Source organism: Varroa destructor, unplaced genomic scaffold, assembly GCF_002443255.2.
Source record: "Varroa destructor unplaced genomic scaffold, Vdes_3.0 BEIS01000003.1, whole genome shotgun sequence".
Lineage (NCBI taxonomy): Eukaryota > Metazoa > Arthropoda > Arachnida > Mesostigmata > Varroidae > Varroa > Varroa destructor.
The window spans coordinates 47394697-47415500 of NW_019211456.1; the positions used below are offsets into that span (position 1 = coordinate 47394697).

Consider the following 20804-nt stretch of genomic DNA (forward strand, 5'->3'; position numbering starts at 1 on the left):
CTTAAAGTGGAAGGCTTTTAAAAAAGATTCAAGCCAAACTACCTTGGTTAGCCTTAAAACGAGGCTATTGCTTGCTAAAGAAGTTGACATTGTTGATAATTAGATAACGTTCTCCTGGAGGATTCGTCATAGAATATGCTTTTTTGGACTTCTGTAGCACATAGGAACATATCACACGAGTTTCATCGATAGCCGGTTTACTAATGTAAGGTAGGGTTGTCTTTTTGAACTGCCCTTAACAGGCATTCCCTGTTCTATTATTTAGGTTTAATGTAAGTGTTTTGTCAGCGTCACAAATATCATTGTCAAATGATGATTCTTAAAAGTATGATTCGTGCATGATTAGAAGAGGAAAAGTCTGCACCGCGGAGTAACTACATCACGAAAGGTCTAGAGCGTCTACATACGGATACCTACATACTGTTGAAAGAGAGTCATGAATAGAATTACTCAAACACTAGCTCTACCTATGTAGGCCGTTTGATAAAATAGTGAGCAATAGTTGTACACGTAAAACCCGAAACCCTTACCTTAAATACCCCTCGATCATGCGTACTTCGAATCTTCGAACTTCATACTTACTCATACTCAGTCAACCCAATATCCTTTTATGTTGTTTAGATGTTTTCTAAATCTAGCATCTCTCCCATATAGTCCTTTGTACAAGAAATTAACGGCCTAATTGTAGTGTCATGCAATATATACGTAGTTAGCGCACACTGGGTCGCGCAAGTCCCGATAATCAGAGAACGATAGGGATCAGCGTCGACTCCAATTCGTCTGTTGTAGAGGATATTGCATAGACCTCGGAGCGTCGGAAGTGTAGTGGCATTAAACCGCTTAAAGAAATGAATAGACCATACAATGAAATTATTTAAGATGCACTGGTCCAGTAAACGCATTGGTTAAAACCCATTTAGAGAAATCTAATTAACTCAACGTTATGATGATTTCTACCTAACCTGAAATGAAATTTTGTTTTGAATGCCTATAACAGTTAACAGATAGAGGACAGACATTACATCAAACTTTTATCTTCTTGATTGGATGTCTCTCGATTTGAAGACAATTTCAAAATGGTGGTTTTATCGAATTTTATGTCATATCTTTTGCAAAATCTGGATATTTCGCTGATTTGTTTATGTATTTGCTCTTAATGTTGTGTCTTGCTCTTAATGTTATAGTAATTATACCAAGAAAATGTGCACTGTTGTAAACGTGTATATTACTTTTCCCTATCAGGAATCTCATTTCAGGTCTTAGGTTTTTCGTTTGAGCTTCGGTTCACTTCCAGAAGTAAAATTCGGTCACATTTCTTTACAACGATTAACGCAATTATTATCTAGGTCTAAACATATTTACAGTGAAACATTTCTAGAAACAGTATAAGACAACCCTGATGTAATGTTAAATCATGGTATAAAATCATAAAAGCAATGTACAAAGTATTTTACAGAAAATCATTTATATTCAATAAGTGTTAGAGCAAAGGGTAACGAAATATAATCGACTCATACGTTTCCTGCTACAAGCGGTTTTCAAGTCAGTGCTTCATGTGCAGAGACTTTTTGAAGCAACAAAGCTGCAACTTACCGATCTGTTAGTCATGCTAGCGAGTGTGTTAGTAACCGAATAGCTAGCAGTAGCTATTCGTTTGTTCGTCGATCCTTCTCGACAAACATGAACTTATTCGCGAATAAACAAATTCATAAACAGCACTTTCTTGCAATTAATCAATAACTTCAATACGTGAATTTATTGTTTTCATCAAATGAAACACTACCCAACATTTCTGGTTTGCCGAAAAAACTCTTACAAAGAGCATTTTGTTCAAAGAGCACATAAACACGTAGGGTGGCTTGTCGAACAATCTAACTTCGGCTGGGATCTCAAGCGGTCGTTCTGGAAAAATGTAAACAATTTAGTGGTTTGATTCCTTTCTTATATACTGTCTGTAGGTGTCGGTTGGAATTGACGTTATACACTTCTTTTGAAGGACCTCTCATTCCTTAAAAGTTACCTCTATTATATGCAAGTGCAAACCGGTCGAATTTAGCCCAGGAGAAACAAGTTCAGAAGTAAAAATATCCTTTAGTCTAGAAAATCAACGTTTGGTGGGCAAGTTCTTGTCTCCCAAAGACAACAGCATTGCGGAAATTCATCGAGGATTGCTGAGGACATTAGGTATAAAGGCCTTAAGCAAAAATATAGTACGTGAGTGGTGAAAACGTTTCGAGAACGAAAATTAAAGTATTGTAGGCCAGCAAAAAGGTGGCCAAATGTCGAGATCGAAAGGGCAAGAGTTTACCGAGTTGCCGCAGTCGAGGTGGTTTTATACAATAGTAGAGCTTACAGTCTAAGGACTCTGTTGGCCAGAATTGCTATTTTACATACAACGTGTTACAAAATCGTAACCCACGAACTAAAAATGCGGAAACTGAGTAAATTTCCATGAGTTAGAAGTTCGTAAAAAATATTTCATACTGCATGCGGAGCTTTAATCAATAAAAAAGCTTCTTGGGGTATACGGTCGCCACATACTAGGTATCTCTACCGGTCTAGGTCAATCTCTACCAGAGAGGGACAAGGTGAAAGAATGGTGCCGCTCTGAAAGGAAACCGAGATCGGTGGTAGTGGCGAGTAGATTCGGACGTAAGGTGGTAGTAGCACCTACAATGGATATCAGAGACGTCTGTTACTATGAAATACTTGCCATAAAATAAACAATGAATGCAGCAGTTATCTCGAGTTTTTGATGAAACTTACGGATCTTTGGCACAGCAGTCGAAAACACGCAGCCTTGACAACTCCTGACCTCATTGCCATGCCTCAGTTACTTCCTAGATCGAGCAAAGGAACATTCCATGTTCGCTCAATTCGTTTGTAGTCCTAGTTTTGAGACAAGTGATTATGGTGTTTTCCATGCCTTAAAGAGAATAAATCAAGCATATCTTACCATCAGTTGGTACGAAAACCGACGTGGAAACAAAACGTAGTTTATTGTAAAATTTATAGCGCGTTGAATGCGGTTTTTCTCCTTTTCATTGATATTAAGCTTATACTACACACAGTTTTGACGTTCTTAGATGATTACTTTATTTGCTTTCTATTCAGTACTATTACTATGTTACAATAATCCTTGATAAAAAATATAGTAGATAAACAACAAGATTAGTCTAGTAGGCAAACACGTTACCACGGCGCAACCACGGAAAGGAAGGTCTCCTAATCAACCACTCAGAAACTTTCCATCAAATGGCCACTAAGGGCCTGCGCAAAAAAACTAACTTTTCGAAAAAGAGGTGAGCCTATTGGACAACCGGTTTTAACGACTCTGTTTACGCTTTTTTTTTTGAAAGATATTTAAATCTTTTACCAAAAAGAAAGTGACTAGTAAAAAAAAAAGAAACATATGTTCTCACGCCTTTTTCAACTCTGCTTATGTATGCGTTTGATATTAGTTCAAAAACTCGGTGGATGTATTACACCTAACCTCGATTTGTCGGGCCTGCTAGTGTCTGCTTGACAATTAACTTTTTTTACATTTGTTCCTTCTGTACTTGTTGACTTTTGACGTTCCCTAGCTCTTCTTTTCTTTCAATTATTTTGCCAAGAAATCTCAATCCTTGACACCGTTCCTCTCGATCAATATTTGATAAACCAACAATTGTCATTGACTCCGATAAAAAGACAAACAGAGACATTGTATTTTTTGCATCTCGGGTTCTCAACGTCACAGATGGATTATTTACTATTTAACACTGGTTAAGCCGACATCTAACATTATTTCCAAAATACTTAGCCTCTTTTATTGCCTTTTCATCTTATATCTTTTAATCTATATTTGCCAGCTAAATAGAGTGCCTCTCCTTCCTTTTTGGAAGTAGCCTTTAGTACTTTTCGATCCGCATTTTTACTTTTGTAAGCGTTCTGCTCATTTATTTCTGTAATAGAGTCTCCGCTCTCGTCGACGTAATGTAAGATCCTTAGTATACGCTGCATATGTTGTAGTTTAGAAGGTCTGATGTGTGTAGTCGTAAGATGAGTTTTAGAAAAGAGCCCTAAAAGACTCGTCTGTATCCAAGGCTGTACACCTAGATATGATAAAACAACGTTCAAAGATCGGGAACGCTTTCCCTTTATCTTAACTGCTCTCATCACAACTTACTGGTGCATTGAGTTTTTAGCGTTTGACGGTATTAGAAGAACAAAGTTTCTGATCTTCTGAGTACTTATTCGTTTCTGGTTTATTTTGTTACCATTTGCTATTGCGGAAATAAGATTAAATTACAGTTGGCTAAACTTTGTCTCGTTCATCGCTGCTGGTTTAATATTGTTTTTGAAATTTTTACAGTTTTGTAATGAAATATCTTTGTCAATGTTGACTGATTTGACTTTGTTTCGGATACAGTGTACAATCAGCCCACATCTCAGCTATGTACGTAAATAAAGTTGGCCGCCGGCCAAGCGCCTCCGCGTGCGCGACAACAACGTACATTAATCGGATCGGAACACTTTTAATTGTTGTTGTGGTTGGTAGAATCAGCTGGCGTATTCAGCTGTTTCTGGCATTCCTTAAATAAGGTTTTTATGATATATATATATATATATATATATATATATATATATATATATATATATATATATGTATATATATATATAACACACTGATAGAATATGATAATAGTAGATTTTTTGCCGCTTTCAAAAGGAAGGCCTATTTTAACTGTTATATTCTAATTAGAACAACCAAAATTTGTCGAGACTTTTATCATCAAAATCTGAAGATTTCATTTAACGGAAATGCTTTTCAATGTTTTGTTATTTTTCTCCAAAGAAAAATTCAGAAACAAAGTACACCTTAAAATGTGATTCTCGTCAATTATTCTAAATTGACCGGTGTCACAACAATATGCGTTGATCAAGTCAGCCGTGGGCCGACTTTTAAATATGCTATTCCTAGGACGCCCTAGCTGTCACTGAACACGGATAAAAACCCTGACTTCCTACATATAAAACAAATGAATGCAAAAATAAGATTTCTTCCACTTTTATTTAGATACTCATAATAAAAGTATTGCATATTAGCTAAAATAGCCAAAATGTATCGACATTTAGAGATAAACCGTCAAAAACACAGGTATCTTGCTTACCGAAGTTTTTTCAAGGTTTCCTGAAAAGGAATTCCCACACAAGATTACAGCAAAATGTAGCCGTTGTGAGCCGCTACAACTCTGCAATTTACATGTATGAGAAATTTTCAAGAACATGTACATGCATATATATATATATATATATATATATATAGCATTTCAGACTGATACGTCAGTATCTATTAGCTAAGAGCAGAAACAAGTATAACAAGTACTATATAAACCTCTAGCCAAATTTTCGACTCTCATTTTGATAGAAGAGGTAGAAAAGCCAAAAAAACACTACCAAAATCAAAGCACAAGTCAACCCCGAAAAAATGAAAGTAGAAACATGAACGAACAGCTGCAGACAAGCCGAAATAATTTGTACAAAAGCAGATCTCATTTTCGGACGGACAGATGAGCGGACAGACAGATATCGTTATCTGGAATAGAGATATTAAAGTGAAAAAAAGATTCAGATTTGCTATAGATCTGTCTTTTTTATAGTTCTTGCTCTAGCCTCTAAACTGTTACTCTATATAATCTTCAACAGAATTTGAAGCAGGCAGCTAGGGCGGTAAGCTGATGGACTCATTTTATCACGCGATTTAAGCACGAGCACCAAGCCTGCCTTTGAAATGAAATTCTCTTGGAAAACGCCTTTTTTCGACCAGGTGGTATACTTTCTCCCTTGAGATCTGATGCCATTATCTGAAATGTAGCTTTCCAACATTCGGGAACATTCATCCATGTATGGCCTTTACCTTAAGGTCAAACTTCAAATCGCCTTCTGCATTTTTTCTGATGTCGCTTATAGAGATCACTTGAGTTCCATGAATTTGCTCAATAAATAGGCATGTTCATACCTGCCTACGCCTGTCTGCTAAGAGCTACGGTGCTCTCTTTATCAGTTTGGCATAATCCGCGTCACACAGTGTAAGAACTGTTCAAATCAAAATTTGTTGTGTCTTAAAACATGAAGTTTGTTTTCCTTCCTTGAAAGGCTTTCAGTGCAGGGTATTCGCGTCAAGCCGAGGCTAGATAGCACAAATTATTGCTTTAATTAAAAAATTAGTGCCTATCTCGCCGCTCTTTTGATCCGCGTGTATATCCATATATGTGGCCTTATCTGCTTTTTTTTTTCTCTATACGTGATGTAAACAATTAACCGAAATTTTAACTGTTACTCGTGAAGGGTGCGCTCATCGTTTGTTTTCTCTGCCAGCTATCAGGCGATGTTTCCTGCTAAGTGAATATTCTGCTATTGTATGATGCTTTGGCTGCTGGCGTCAGCGGCTGATATACCAGCGAAAAATAAGAAATAGGTAGATAGCTTAATTTTTACTTTTAATTACAATTCTAAATTTACCATACTAATGAAAAATGTTAGTTCCTGATATCTTTTATATTACATGACGCACAATGTGAAATACCGCATTTTAAAATGCAAGTAAACTAGAACAACAGCGTGACCCAGTACTCAATCAAGACAAAGGCGAACAGAATGGTATCTGCCTGCGTGAATTCATCAACCAAGTTAATGTTATAATATATAGTGTATAATAATGTGTGAATAAAGAAGTTATATATTGTATACTGTGCATTGATGTGAACTACAATCAGCATTGGTTGAAGTTCCACATACATATTTCTAGACGTCAATATAATGCTAGCCAAAAATAAACCGCTATATGCTTTAGACCTCGTTTGGAGAGTACGTAATGATTTCGAAATAAAAACACGGTATTCATTAAATGCCAGGAGCATATCTATTTCATGTTTGTGTATGTTAAAAAGACCGCCTTGGTAACTCGTAATAAGGCTATTAGCTAAGTAGTAGAATGAACTCGGATGCCGCTAATAGTTGTTGCTAGGGGCAAACTTATGAACATTTAACAACTAAGCAACACAACTTACATTTTATCTGCAACACCAACATAAGTTTAATATGCTTTGGTTTTGTCCTCATTACGAAGTAGAAACAAATACTTATGCCTAGTAATTTGATTAGGTCGGAACTATTATTATTAAATTAGATAGGGTAAGTACTACTAGGTTTGAAAAATGGCTACGTGTATGTTCTTTTGCGTATGAATATAACAGATTCATATTGTTACGCATGCAACATTATGATTTCCTTAGCTTTGCCTTATTTTAATTTTTGCAGGAGCTCGCAGAAGCTTCTATATTAAAAGGAATAGCCATTTCTGCAACCAATGCTACTTACGAACGCTTAGCTACGGAGAACACTCTCAATACAACATTTGTTTCTCCGCTCCTTAGGGCCACAACTAATATTGCATATTCTTGTTGATTACGGAAAGCAGATGAATTTAAATATAAGTTCATTTAGGGGATACTTCCCTTGTACTTGACTGCATATAAAAAAGACGTTTACTATTCTAACAAACATAATTCACATTACAGACTAGTCTTGGTTCGTTAGCTGACAAACCTATCTCCAAATTATCTATATTTATTTGGTATCGCGAAAACTTAATAGCCGTTTAGCTACAGTATCGCATACGCTAGTGTATTTATCTCAAAACGATAGTCAAATGAATGAAAAAAAATTATGAAAATAATACAAAAATCAGATATGACGCATTTAAAAAAAAATGCGCAACGATTATAGAATTAATTATCCTTCATCTGCGTTGGGTACTGCAGAATTTTGTTTCAGTACTTTTGCTGTCTAAGGGGCAACAGAAAAGGAACCAAACAGCGAGACGAGAAGGAAAATCCTAACGAAACCGTAATCAGGAATACATAAATAGAAAAATTAAATAGAAAGGAAACTCAAGAAATGACAGTGAATACAGCTTGAGTTTTCATCAGAAGTGACAATGTCTATCTAATGACGAAGACCAAACGTGGATTGTGTGCTGTTATTAAAAACTTCGGATTTGATAATAATTCCAGCAATAGGCCAGAAGCCTAGCGAGACGTTAAGCGACTCGAAAACGTGCTATTTGCGATTTTTTGTTTCGGAGTGAATATACATGAGAATATGCAGGCCGACAAAATATAGTTCTCAAGAAATCTGCGAAAAAAAATCAAATAATAATAGGTGATAGTCAAGGCGATAAGGCATTCGTTTGCGCGTCCAGCTCACATAAAGCTGAAAGTGTCCCGTTTAGAACAGACAGTAATGTAGTTCAGGAAATATACAACAATGTTTATAGTCCTTTATTCAAGGCGAAACCCAACTTATTCTTTTTACAAGCTTGCGGAAACAGTTTTGTTAAACACTAAATTTCAGGGAATTTCGTAGTTGCCAATGTTTGGTCAAACGCAATACTAATCTTGAGAAAAATGATCACAGTTATATTGAAAACTTAATAACGTTGGCTGGTAACGAGGCGGTTCCGAAGATTCTACCAGCTCATTCAGACATACACATAGCTTGTGCAATAATGAGCAGATACAAAACAAAGAAAAGTTTTTTAAAGCCTTTTGTATGTGGATTTCTACTTCCGGGAAGATCTTGAAACAGTGATGGGCTGGGTTTTGAACATCTACGATATCGCATGAGCTATAAATCGCAAGCATGTCCTGAGATTATTTTGCAAGGCTGACAGAAAAGCTTGTTATCCAATTCTGTTATAGTTCAAGCCAGAATATGCCAATACGGAAGTCCGAGACTAACATAGTACATCCCAGTTACTGTAAGTTCTGGTTCAAAGCATTTCTACTTTCTGTGATGCTAACATAGCGGCTTGTCTGTAGAACGTTCGATGCCCATTAATATGCTCGAAACTCTCCGGTCTTGGTCAAAAATTCAACTTACTGGATTGCTGTAAAACAGCCATGAAGACAAAAATTAAGAATCAATACCTAGTTTGAATAGAAGAGATACGAATACTACCAAAAAGAAGGATGGGCACGCATTCACACCTCTTTCATGAGGGAACTTGAAGCAATATTTTTTCGTATAATCTGATTTTCTAGTCACACTGTAAAAATATTTAGGGCATTACACGACAGATTTAGGTTTGATTTAATATGCCGCTGTGTGCTCTACGCAGCCTAAACTTGAACATTATCATTGAAATTATGAATAAACAAAAAAAACTTAGCCTTAGTGTACTCTCTTTTATTTTTGCCGTCTATTTCACGACATATAATAACTTTTAGCTGTTTCTTTCTGTAATTTAAAACTCTGCAAATTTGCGTTGGGACTGGTGCTATATCCGCCCGCATTATGCAAAATACCTTCCGCCTCCTAAAGTGATCAAAACATTCAGTACAGACATACGCAATGCTAACAAAGCGTATAGAACCAACGACATAATGGGTATTGACAGGAAAAATGCTTTCTTTAACAAAGCAAATCGGTCTTGTGCTGTTTTTGGATATAGTCCATTACACAATTTTTAAAACTAGGAACTTTTTAAACTATTTTTGAGTGGTCCTTACTTGTTTTAAATCGGGTTTCGGTATAGAGAAGGATCATAAAAAGGCTTCAGATAAGACTGGAGTGTTACTTTGTAGCAACAGTTTTCGATGCCAGTTGTGATGCCAGAAGAATTTTAATATAAAAAATCGAAGAAGTGTTCGAAGTATTATTTTAACCTATAGGTTGAAAAATTCGGAAACAAGACGTGTGTTTCCAGAAAAGAAACAGCAATTGTTGTTTTACAAAAAATAATTTTTCCAAAACTATTACTTCTGTTAAAAGACTGACAATTGAAACTTCGCTTACAGTGTGTTTTTAAGCAACAGAAAATCAAATCACATTTCACTCAAAATTTTGGTAAAATTAGGGTCATTGCCGAATCATAATAGGTACAATAAATACATTGAAATGAAGGTTCAACATAGAGGTACAAACTGGATATTGCGTCATAGGGCCTCAAAATCGTCCGCAGACTCAGGCGCCGTTTGTTTGTAAATACTTTTAGTGGTTTCGAAATTACCACCAACTGTTTATCACCGCAGTGCCCTTGTAGCTGGCGCTTACTGCGAACTCCCGTCAAGTGTGTTTGCTTTGTGTAGAGAGCAACTACAAAAATAAAAAGCTGGTGTTGATTTTTTGAGATCGGAAAGCAATGGCTCAGACACGCTACAAGCAGGATATGCCCCCACCAGGGGGCTACGCCAAGATCAGCATTGAGCGTATCCTCCCTAGAAGCTACTTCAAAAGCCCGTATATGATTGGAGGCTCTCTACTAGCCACTTTGATCATGTACAAAGAGTATCTTAAAAACAGAGACAGACTAAGACTTTGGAACCTGGAAACGAACGACGTGTTTGTGTCCCTTCAGCCGTTCCTAGTCGCTGAAAGGGATCGTGCCTATTTGAAGCACATACGCAAGAACTACGAAGAAGAGAAGCTAATCATGAAGGATGTGCCCGAATGGGAAGTACGTAATAGCATACTACCCTATAGCATAACAGAGAGCACTACAAGCTACAAACGCGGCCTATGTAGCGCTATTAAAAGGATTTGCTTTCCTCTAATTTACCTCAGAGATAGCAACATTTGCGTTCGTTTTGGATATCGATAGTCCATGTCAGTTGTGGGTAATATCGTTTATAGATACATTGAAGAGCCAAATTGTGCAATCGATTACTTTCATAGTGACTAGGCTGTGAACATTTTTATACCATAATGTGAACTTATAGATTCGGACGTAAGGTAATTGTTGTATTTCAAAAAACATTGCTTGCATCAGATTCACTAAAAAAATCATCGCATTTGCGAACAAAGTTACTCGTAGAATCGTAAGGAGAGCTCAAAGAAGGTACTCTACGCACAGTGACCTTTGCGGACGCTCTGTATAGAAACATATTGCACACGGGACACTACGTGTCATATAATCTGTGCCAACGAATAGATCTGTCAGCCAAAGTAATCTAAACGAAACTAAGAGAGGAAGAATGTCCGTCAAATCATCGTATTGATCCTAAATATGACTATCTGCTGAAACGGATGCGCGTTCCCTTAATATCAGCAACCAAAAAAACTAACCAACCAACCATTAACATTCGAATGGTAGTTAAAGCAGCTTGATGCGTCTACCAAGTACATGCATTTTTTTTATTTCAGTGTAGCCACAAACATTGAGTCAATTAGTATGAAACCTTTTCCGCCACATTACATTTATATTTTTTTATTGTCAAATGAATGGAAAGCATTAGCATATATCTAAATATATGCTCAGTGATAAAACAAAATCTATAAACTAAGCATTGCCTTTTCTGTTTTTTAGGTCGGCACATTCTATGGGGAGAAAATTTACAAGACCGCTCCCCCTGACTACCACATGAATGAAGGGATTGATCAATTATATGTGCATTGCAGTCCATATGATCTAAATTATCAATGGAACTACGGTAACATGACGTACCACATCCCTGTAGAATACAAGTACAAGCCAAAAGAAAATATTAAAATTAACTAATTGCAGTTTTCACTTGAGCGAAATCAAACGAAAGAATGTTAACATAAAAGCACATGTTGAAAATAGTGGAAACATACAGTAGCGAGGAAGAAGATCAGGAGCGAAAGGAGCAGCATGTTAATAAAATGTTATCTAAGTAAATATAATGAAAATAAATAGCGTGAAGTCATTTGACCTTCGAGTGGATAGAAAAATTGCCGTGCAATAAAAGCCAGAGTAGTGATCTTCATAAAATATTGTTTTCGATGTAGTAATGAAGCCCTACAGATGCAAAGAAATTCGATGTATGTGTTATCATAATTTGGATTTTTAATGCAATAAGAATTTCTTTAGCGCATTTCTTTCTTTGGGAACGATTGAGACCGGAAAAATATGAATAGTGCTTGTTCTTATTTAGGCACTTTTAGGCACTTAAGATATTCGATATTTAAATTGAAGAACTCCGTACGATGTATGTAAAAAGGAGTCCCAGATTCAAGACTATCGCGCGACATTTACCTTACAAATTCCCACTCTCGTTTCTCGTTACGAGCAAGCTGGTGATACTTGATTGCATAAGTGGGATTGCTTAGCGAAAACAAGGTCACAATTCTATATTGGCACTGAACCAAGTGACATTTTACATCAGTTGTACGCATGTGTATTTTGGTGCATCTGGTTATAAGAGGAAGTGCGTGAACGAGTTATTTCCGCTACCTACTTGTACTAGGCACGCAAAAACGGTTTATTTACAGTGTAGTCGTAAGGACAGAGAGAATTCCGCACAAGAGAAATGTTACCTACGGGATGCCGTTCCTGATACCAACAAACATATAAACAGATTTCGAATAAAGACTGCATTAGCTGGGCTAATTCTAATGAGTTTTATTAACGCTTTGGCAGCTTACGAACAGCCATATACACCGAACATATGCCATTATCGATTAACTAGAACACAATACTCGCCCACCAGTCGTGTCCCAAGAAAGGCACTACATGGCTCACGGAAAGCCAATTTTGGATATTCCTTAGTCATTACTAGACTCAGGTAAAGTGTGTGCTTTGGTTGTCGAACGAACAAGTGGATTGTATTTGTTGCTTTATTTTCTCGATCGCGACTAAGTTCCTAAACAATCGTTTCCACCTTATCGTTGGTCTACGATGTACAATCAAACTCCCTTCTTGCCCGCACCATTCACCTACGATTATTCACTTCATCAAGACCTTGCTTAATTCTTCCGCTGATAAATTTTCGCAGAAGTATGGCCTCAAGAAAATAAAGCTTCACCATTCATTCTCCATTATTCATGGTATTCATTTTCCAGGTATTTTCAGAATAATTTGTTTGACGATTTATTGTTTACAGTCACAAGTTTTTTTCGATACGAGTCCTCGGTTAAGCGCCTGTAGGCGCTGATGAAAGTTTTTTTCGATACGGGTCCTCGGTTAAGCGCCTGTAGGGTCCGATGCTGTGAAACACCACTTCTGCAAAACCCTGTAAACGATACCGAAACCGAGTAAAACGTGCAATTAGTTCTAATTCAATTTTATGGTTTTGCAGCTAAATAAGGAATAAAACTGTCGGCCGCCAGTAACACGATAGAGACTTTGCAGTCTTATCAGCTGACTCTAGACGGTTATTCATGTGGCACCATGTAATTTTCCAGACCACGCATAATTGCCTTAATCTGGGGTAAGCAAGATGCGTAGTAGGACAACTGGCGCGTTTCAGCTTAATCTTTCAGACAGCAAGATCAATACTTTCATTTCAGCGCATATATGCGATCGTTTGTACATTCCGTTTCATGATGAATCGGAAGGGTTTTTCGAACACATGCCAGAACAACCCGACTTTATCTAGCACTCTTTTTGACACAGGACCATTCATAACAGAAGACCGCCCTGCAACACAATAGTGCGTTTTACACTATTCAATTTTACGCCAATTTTATCCGCCGCCAGACATGCCCAACGACCACATGAATCCCAGGCTTGGTACGGGGCGAGTACCTTGTTACCCGTTAAGTGCTACTACCAGCCCTGTAGAGGCCGTTGTGCAATGCTTCTTAACGGGATTTTGGAAACTTCCTCACCTTAAAAATACATTGTAGTTATAAATTCGGAGAGCACCTCGGTCTTTAGATGAACCTGTCGAGAAATACCAGGAGGAATAACATGTTACTATGTGATCGGTTGAAATTCGCACAGAATGTTTGCAGAAAACCGCTTTGTTTCAGATAATGTAGGTGTGAAGATCTACATTGTTAGTTTCAGAGTGAGCTAGGTGAATCATCATTACGACAAATCAATGAAAAATGATTTTTCTAGAAAATCGAACTTACCTCAAAAAATGGCGCTGACTTCATTTTCTGAGTTGCAACACCTGTAAGTACCAAAACTTTGTACGTATACACTATAAACCACCATGAACTTGAAAACCGGCTTTTTCAGATAATGTAGGTATGTGGGTCCACATGATATTTCGGAGTGAGTTCTTCGTCATAAGAGGTGTCGTACGTTACAATTAAGTTAAGCGCAATGCTTACCTTTCCTAGTACAGCACCTAATCAACCATCATGTGCCATAATACCTTTCCTAGTACAGCACCTAATCAACAATCATGTGCCATAATATCTGAAATCAGGAGACTTAAGAAGTAATAATTAGAATTCTTGAAATATTTCATTCTGAATCAACATTTCATTGACTATGGCTCAGGTGGGTAAGTTGTCCACAAAATTATCGGTCCCGTCTTGATGAATCATCACTAAAGTCATTACACGAAGTTCTGTTAATTACTCACCTACTCATCGGTGACGATTAGACCTCTGAACAAAGCCCTTTGTGTACGTATGTAGTACGTATGATCCGCTCTGTCAGTTGCGCATGTGTCAATCATCAATTTGACGTCCAGAAACGTTTTCTGAAACTTTCGAAGTGACACGCAACATGAACCTTGGTGAATATGGACGTTGAGGCAATATAGATAGTTTGCGCGATAGATAGCGATCTGTGAGGCGTTACGAATGCATGAATCCACGAACGCACGCCCTTTTGTTTCACGTGTTTCAATAAAGTTTCCCAAAAACCGGCAAAGATCCGCAGCACGGCGGGGAGTCCTTACGAGAAATTTCCCAAGGTTCTCCCGTCTGTCTCGAAATTCTTACCGTCCGTACACACCAAAAGCACGATATTAACACAATGCACTGCCCGGTTTGCTTGCTAAAGGAACGAAGCACTGCTGGAAGTGCCTTGAATGCTTTGGTAATAGAAAAGCAAACGGGTGCTGGAAGTACCTTGAATGCTTTGGTAATAGAAAAGCAAACGGGTTTGACACGATAAGCTTGGCGGTAATGTACACATACTAATTGCGTTGAATGATAACGAAGAGTCGGATAGGCACTCGAACGGATGGCGAGAAAGCACCTAGAGCAAAGCATGTAAACAATCAGAGGATTAAAGCGCGCGCTTCATATAACTACTAGTATCTTTCGTTTTCATATCAGAAGGGATTATGTTGTCCGCAAAGTAATTAGGACCCGAAAGATGTATAGGCATCACATATGTCATAGATATGTCATAGATATGAGTAATAAATAGGTCAATTACATACCTTAAAAAACCAAGTCCTCGGATGTCGTGGATAGGCTTTTTCAGTTCCAGATACGAGACCTGAAAAATGTTAAGTAAACTTAATACTTAATAATAATAAAGTACGCTGAAGTATATTTACTTTTGTCACCCCTATTCCTTTTCTGGAGGAAATTTCACTATATTGCCTTAATAAATTGAGAGACCGGCAACTTACAGATACTCTGCTAGTACATTCACATTCCTCTACCACTACGTTTACATCTGAGGGAACCCGCAGTCAGCCCAGCTCGGCCACATCCATGGTAGCTATTACCTGTAATGAGAAATTAACTCCGTAATAAATGTAGGACGTTTAACACAATGAGAAACTAGCTCTAGTAATAAATGTACGACGTTTCACACAGTTCCTGATTCCTATATTTTCAGAAAGTCGTTTAGCATCAACGTTTGTTCAGCGACTCTAGTCTGAATGTTGTATTTTTCATCATAAGCATCGAAGAGATCTGCGCAACTTCTTCGCAACAACTATTCAATTTAATAACAAAAAAAATTGAGGGTACTAAATTGTTCCGCATGTCACCTAGTCCCAGTGAGGGATAGCCCCCACCAGGTAACCATGGACCGAGTTTTTATTACCGATCGGGTTTATTAGAAGCCTCTTCTCTGGAGAGAACCTACTCACACCCATACGGCGATATTCATATTATGACTTGTGATACAACCGTAATAAATGGAACTTACACGCAACAGCAGTAGAGCAGAGTAAATTCGTCCAATAGTATCCTACAGCTTGATAACCCGTTCCCCAACCTACAGTTTCCTGTAAAAACAGAATAGCCAAGACTTCACTTACTATGAGCTTGCTATAGAGCACGGTTATCACTCGTAGTGTAACTGGATTCAGTAACAAAACCGATCATTCACGAGGGACTCAGCCTGGGGCGGTAATCAATATCATCATACTCTTACGATAAACTGAATGAATTTAAATCAAACTTACAGCGAGACATGAATTCATTTTCCACCGGTTGTGTCTGCCTGAAACGATCATCAAAAACTTGCGTTTACCAGCTATCATCAACAATACAATGACTTGCTACAGACTAAAACTCTAAACCGTAAAATCTACATTTAGCGTTCTGCGAAACTAAACTCAGACAGCATCGATGTGCGTTTATCTGGCTTTTCCAACCCCTCGCCGATGGGTTCCGCCTTTGTACAGGCACGGCGGTTCTAGGGTCGGTTACAGGCTTTAGATGCTTCATCATAAACTATGATAACATTAGTAAGCCACTGTAATGCACACAAGAATGGAAGAAAGGTTTCTTACCATCAACGTAGATGTTCTGCATCATAAAACCATTGCAGTTTATCTTCGCGATTCCAGTTTGCTCGGAGAACTGTAAAACGGTTGAGTTATTTTAACTACTACGAAGCTGAGGTATGAAGTACAACAGTTCTTTTGAGTCAGTTGATGTCGTATTTCTGTCACTCACTATGCTCGGCGTGGTGCATGAGTTATCATCCTAAATAATCTAGGTGTAGTAAAACATGAAAAACCCACCTATAAGATAGATTACCCCGTGCCGAAGTGTCCTGGCGAAGCACATCGTTTCCTAAGAAAAGTTCGTAAGTTGGTAGTAGTGTACTGCAACTTGGGACAGAAAAGTGTTAAGCTTCATACATCAGATACTGAAAAGATCTTCAGAGAAATCTGAATTACGTCCCTTGTTTTTCCTCACGATGTTCGACTCAAGCTCAAAATGTTCGACTATATTACTATCAATGTTTGTACAGTGAACCTAATCATCCTTTATTATAAGACTATCGGCTTGTAGCTCACCATCGATAAAACAACGACGAAAAAATCAATTTTTACTTTACCTTGGGATTTTCAACATAAATTACGGAGTCAAAGGCGATCTCATTCCTAATAATTAAAAGAATCGCCGTGCTCGCCTGTAATAAATAAATATTTTTATAGATACTTTCCGAGCGACCACGTGACAAGTCATCGAATAACCGCATGATCAGAGTTGGTAGAGTTGGAGATTAATCACAGCCACTCATTGGATTGACAGATTATTAATGACATCATTTCACGTGTACGATTTAGTTGACGATTAACTCCACCCGCCCGAACTCCTTATCAACTGACCTGTTGACGGTGTAACGCAAACTTTTTGCATATGGCAGTTATCTGATAATTTCTGAAACAAATGGGTACATGTATTAATCTTTAGACGCCTAATCTGCTGCTTCGCTCAAAAGTATCTTCATGCGTTCAGGAATGGTTAGAGCCTAATCACTGCCAGTCATAAACACGGACCAGGTGTCATCATTCGTAATACAAGATCTTAATGTAAAGAAATTTTAACGACAAAATTTATGGATACCACTATTTACCACAAGAAACGTTGAGTAGTCATTCGATGGGTATGCGCACCGTTGCCGATTCTCATGAAGCCTACCCTGAAAATGGGAACCCATTATTACTCTAGATTTGTTCGCTAGACAGCAGGGGTGAGCACACTTGCAGACTATATACCCTGCGCCTGTCTCATTACTAAACCATTATTCATTCTGCGTAAAGGGTTAATTATATTTGTAACGTCAATCTCGGCGTCGAATAACATCAATTACTGCTTCATGACTGTAATCAATAGCTTTTTCTACAATGTGGCTCGTTTTCCACAGAACAGGTGAGCACAATTGCTTACTCAACAGTTCTTAGTTTTCACAAAAATACACGTTTGGACCTTTCACCTTTCATGACATTAGCACAGACGATGCTGGTGTTTCTAATCTGACCCAACGCAGTTTTCAGTTGCTGCAGTCGTTTTATAACCAAACATCAGCTCCATGAGAAAAAAGTTCTCCAGAAACTATGCTTGGCGCAGATTTTCTACTTCCATCGAGGCACCTCTAGCTGACCACAAAATCAGTCCATTCATGCCCTTTGAATTTGAACAGCCTGCTTTCATACTCTTAGAAAAATTTTAACTGTCAACAACACTGAGGAAGAACACTAAGACTGACTGAAAATTATTTTGATCTACTCACCAAATAGTACTTATGTCACCAACTAAATTTCTCCACCAATTTCTCGAAGTTTGGCTTAGCCAACTGCACAATCTCCAGTCAGTCCGAATATATGACCGCCATAGCTTATACCTAGAATTCAATCATACCCATTTTAACTCTTACACATTCAAAACCAAAGACTCCCTAAGAAGCTATTAATGGTGCCCTCAGATCTCATAATCAGATTGATCATTGCAGCACTGCCCGTCTCGAAAGGCGTTAGAACCATCACTTCCTAAAAAGCAAAGGCGTTACTAACCTGTCTTAAGGGCCCCCGCTCTTAGGCATTTCTTTAATCATAGGACACAATCGTAAGCTTTTAAATAGGAATTTAAAATGACCTCACTAAAATAACTATTTGGATTGATATGCACAGCCCAAACACGTGGCGTAACTCACCATCAGATTTCGCTTCAAAACTCGCAATACCCTCTATCCAGGCTCGTATATCTCGGTGGTCACGAACTGCATTTTATCTTCTTTCATCAGATTCTGTAATGACGATATGCGGATTTACTATAGCAAAGGATTTACAGCAAAAGAAACGACAGTCCACAAAGAACCACACATTGAATGTTATCAGAAAGACTAATCAATCGCACAAGGTTATTTGCGAAACAATAGGCAATTCTCCTCATGAAAATTTGATCGCGGGCATCGTCGTAGAACAATACCTTCTCGGTAAAAATTTTAATGAAATTTGCAACTTATCAGCACATACACAACAAAAGCATCCAGTTCGCCCTATTGAACGGCAACTGTGCTCAGCCACGATGCATACGCGGTTAACACAGCAAATGAAAAGGCTCCTATCTGTGCGACGGCTGCTTTTAACGACAACCATCTAGACATGACATTAGCCTACGGGCGGAGCACACAAGAAATCTTTCAAAACGTTCAAATTATGGCGGGAAGCAAAACGAAATCAGAATCGGATATCTTACAAAAGCGAAATACGCAGAAGTGGTTAGTATTAGTCTGTTAACATTCAAGAAGTATTTATCTAAATCTTTTAAGCTAGAAATGTATACGAAATTCGCATAAACATGAACCAAATGTTCTGGGTTTTTAATTATATTCGCTGCCAACGTTTGAATAAATGAATACATGTGAAGTAAATTAAGATGTGTTCTTTGGGAATGGATATTTTTTGATCATTTTGCAAATAATTTATAGAGTAAAATTTAGTTTTGAAAATTACAAACTTATAAATTGTCAATACCATTAAGTTCATATGTAAGCTGCCTTGGCGGTATGGAAAATGTGTTTGAGATCAAACATTTGTTTTTAATAGCCTTGAGGGGGCCTTTTAAATAATGACGCTCTTTCCTATATACTATAACGCTTTAGTTACAACTGTGACCACTTAACTCTATGATTAATTGCACGCCGCAAAGGCCTAATGTTCTAAAAAACGCGACTGTTGCGTTTACAGCCAAAGGAAATTTTGCCAACTCACAGATCAAAGATCATTGATATCCTTGAACGGTTGTTTGTTATGGGCCCATGCATCCCTAGATTCCTTCAGAATGTCTAATTGTTTTCAATAATATATAGCTTCAATTAGGAGTATCGCTCAGGCTCATCTTAATAGAATAAAGAAACCGGATGAAAGGCACCGCAGTTGATGCTCATTGTTTCATATTGTTTAGGTCTAGTTATCAGCTGTTCACCTTTTTCTTCTTTCGCAAGTAATAAGAATTAAATCAAGCTGTTTGGTCAGAATCATGTAATAAGTAAGTTTGACACGTAACATGAGTAGTAAAAAGGTTTTATCTTACTTCAGCACTTCACCCCTGCCGCAAAATTAGCTGAAGGCCAAATATACCAGATGTAACCGCTACAAAAATCAAAATACCGCATCCATACGCTGCTAAAAACTATCGATTTTAAAAGCGTGTTATTTTTTTACAGTGTACGAGGTACTAGAAGTGACAAAAGAGGACGACGAGCTTTGATTGTGATTGATAGGCCATTGATTGTGGCATTGCGGGTTGTAACTTTTTTCTGTGTCTTGAAGATAAAGGTTCTTGAAGTTACAAAAGATCCGAGGGCTAACAGGCACTTGCTTACACTATCTCATCGAGGGCTTGTGGTGAACCATGTCGGGCAATCATCTCCTTATCTCAATCCTCGATTTATATTTATTATATAATATTTTCATGCTTAATATATTTTCTTCTTTCAGAAACCATATTTTAGCAAGGTCTTTCCAAAAGGTCTATTCATCACATCTATATTGCATTTTTTGGTAATAGAATTCGCCGGACGAGTTTTTTGTTAATCGCAGTTTTGCTTGTTTAACGCAAAACAAATCACATGTTTATTTGTAGCCCACATTAAAAAAAAAAACAAATTTCAATTGTCGGGGGCTTCGGGGTTCGTTCAGTTGTCAGCTTATTCAAATTGCAAGATCTGCTTGTCAGTTGTGGAACTTAGAGTGAAGTGTCCCCCTTCCCCCCTCGATGCTCTGTTATATTAGCATTTCTCAGGTAAATTTTTGGAACCAAGGTAGACAGACCAAATATTTAGATAAGGCACATGAGTTTTATAGTTTGCTTGTAATATGTGATTAAGACTTTTGTATACATTTCCACAATGGGGT

The 20804-nt window shown here is 37.7% G+C and overlaps 1 protein-coding gene and 2 long non-coding RNA genes across 5 annotated transcripts; 1 reads left to right on the forward strand and 2 right to left on the reverse strand.

Moving 5' to 3' along the window:
• Positions 1-1224: 1224 nt before the first annotated feature.
• Positions 1225-9888, reverse strand: LOC147757055 (uncharacterized). Of its 2 annotated transcripts, none has more exons than XR_015325176.1 (3): positions 9555-9888; positions 2767-2926; positions 1225-1902 (listed from the first exon to the last, which is right to left on the reverse strand). It is a non-coding gene; the product is annotated as an uncharacterized LOC147757055 (long non-coding RNA). The 2 variants fall into 2 exon arrangements; XR_015325175.1 differs by having other exon boundaries at positions 1225-2670.
• Positions 9889-10042: 154 nt separating this feature from the next.
• ND-B16.6 (NADH dehydrogenase (ubiquinone) B16.6 subunit) lies at positions 10043-11776 on the forward strand. Its single transcript, XM_022797924.2, has 2 exons — positions 10043-10501; positions 11351-11776. Exons 1-2 carry the CDS (start codon positions 10187-10189, stop codon positions 11540-11542), a joined length of 507 nt encoding a protein of 168 aa, XP_022653659.1. The 5' UTR covers positions 10043-10186; the 3' UTR covers positions 11543-11776.
• A 610-nt stretch (positions 11777-12386) lies between these two features.
• Positions 12387-19057, reverse strand: LOC111247241 (uncharacterized). 2 transcript variants are annotated; one of them, XR_002672020.2, is made up of 15 exons: positions 18921-19057; positions 18599-18691; positions 18179-18289; positions 17522-17587; positions 17274-17325; positions 17000-17074; positions 16680-16731; positions 16446-16515; positions 16116-16153; positions 15857-15935; positions 15330-15428; positions 15135-15193; positions 13864-14947; positions 13615-13669; positions 12387-13016 (listed from the first exon to the last, which is right to left on the reverse strand). It is a non-coding gene; the product is annotated as an uncharacterized LOC111247241 (long non-coding RNA). The 2 variants fall into 2 exon arrangements; XR_002672025.2 differs by having other exon boundaries at positions 16680-16763.
• Between the last annotated feature and the right edge of the window lie 1747 nt (positions 19058-20804).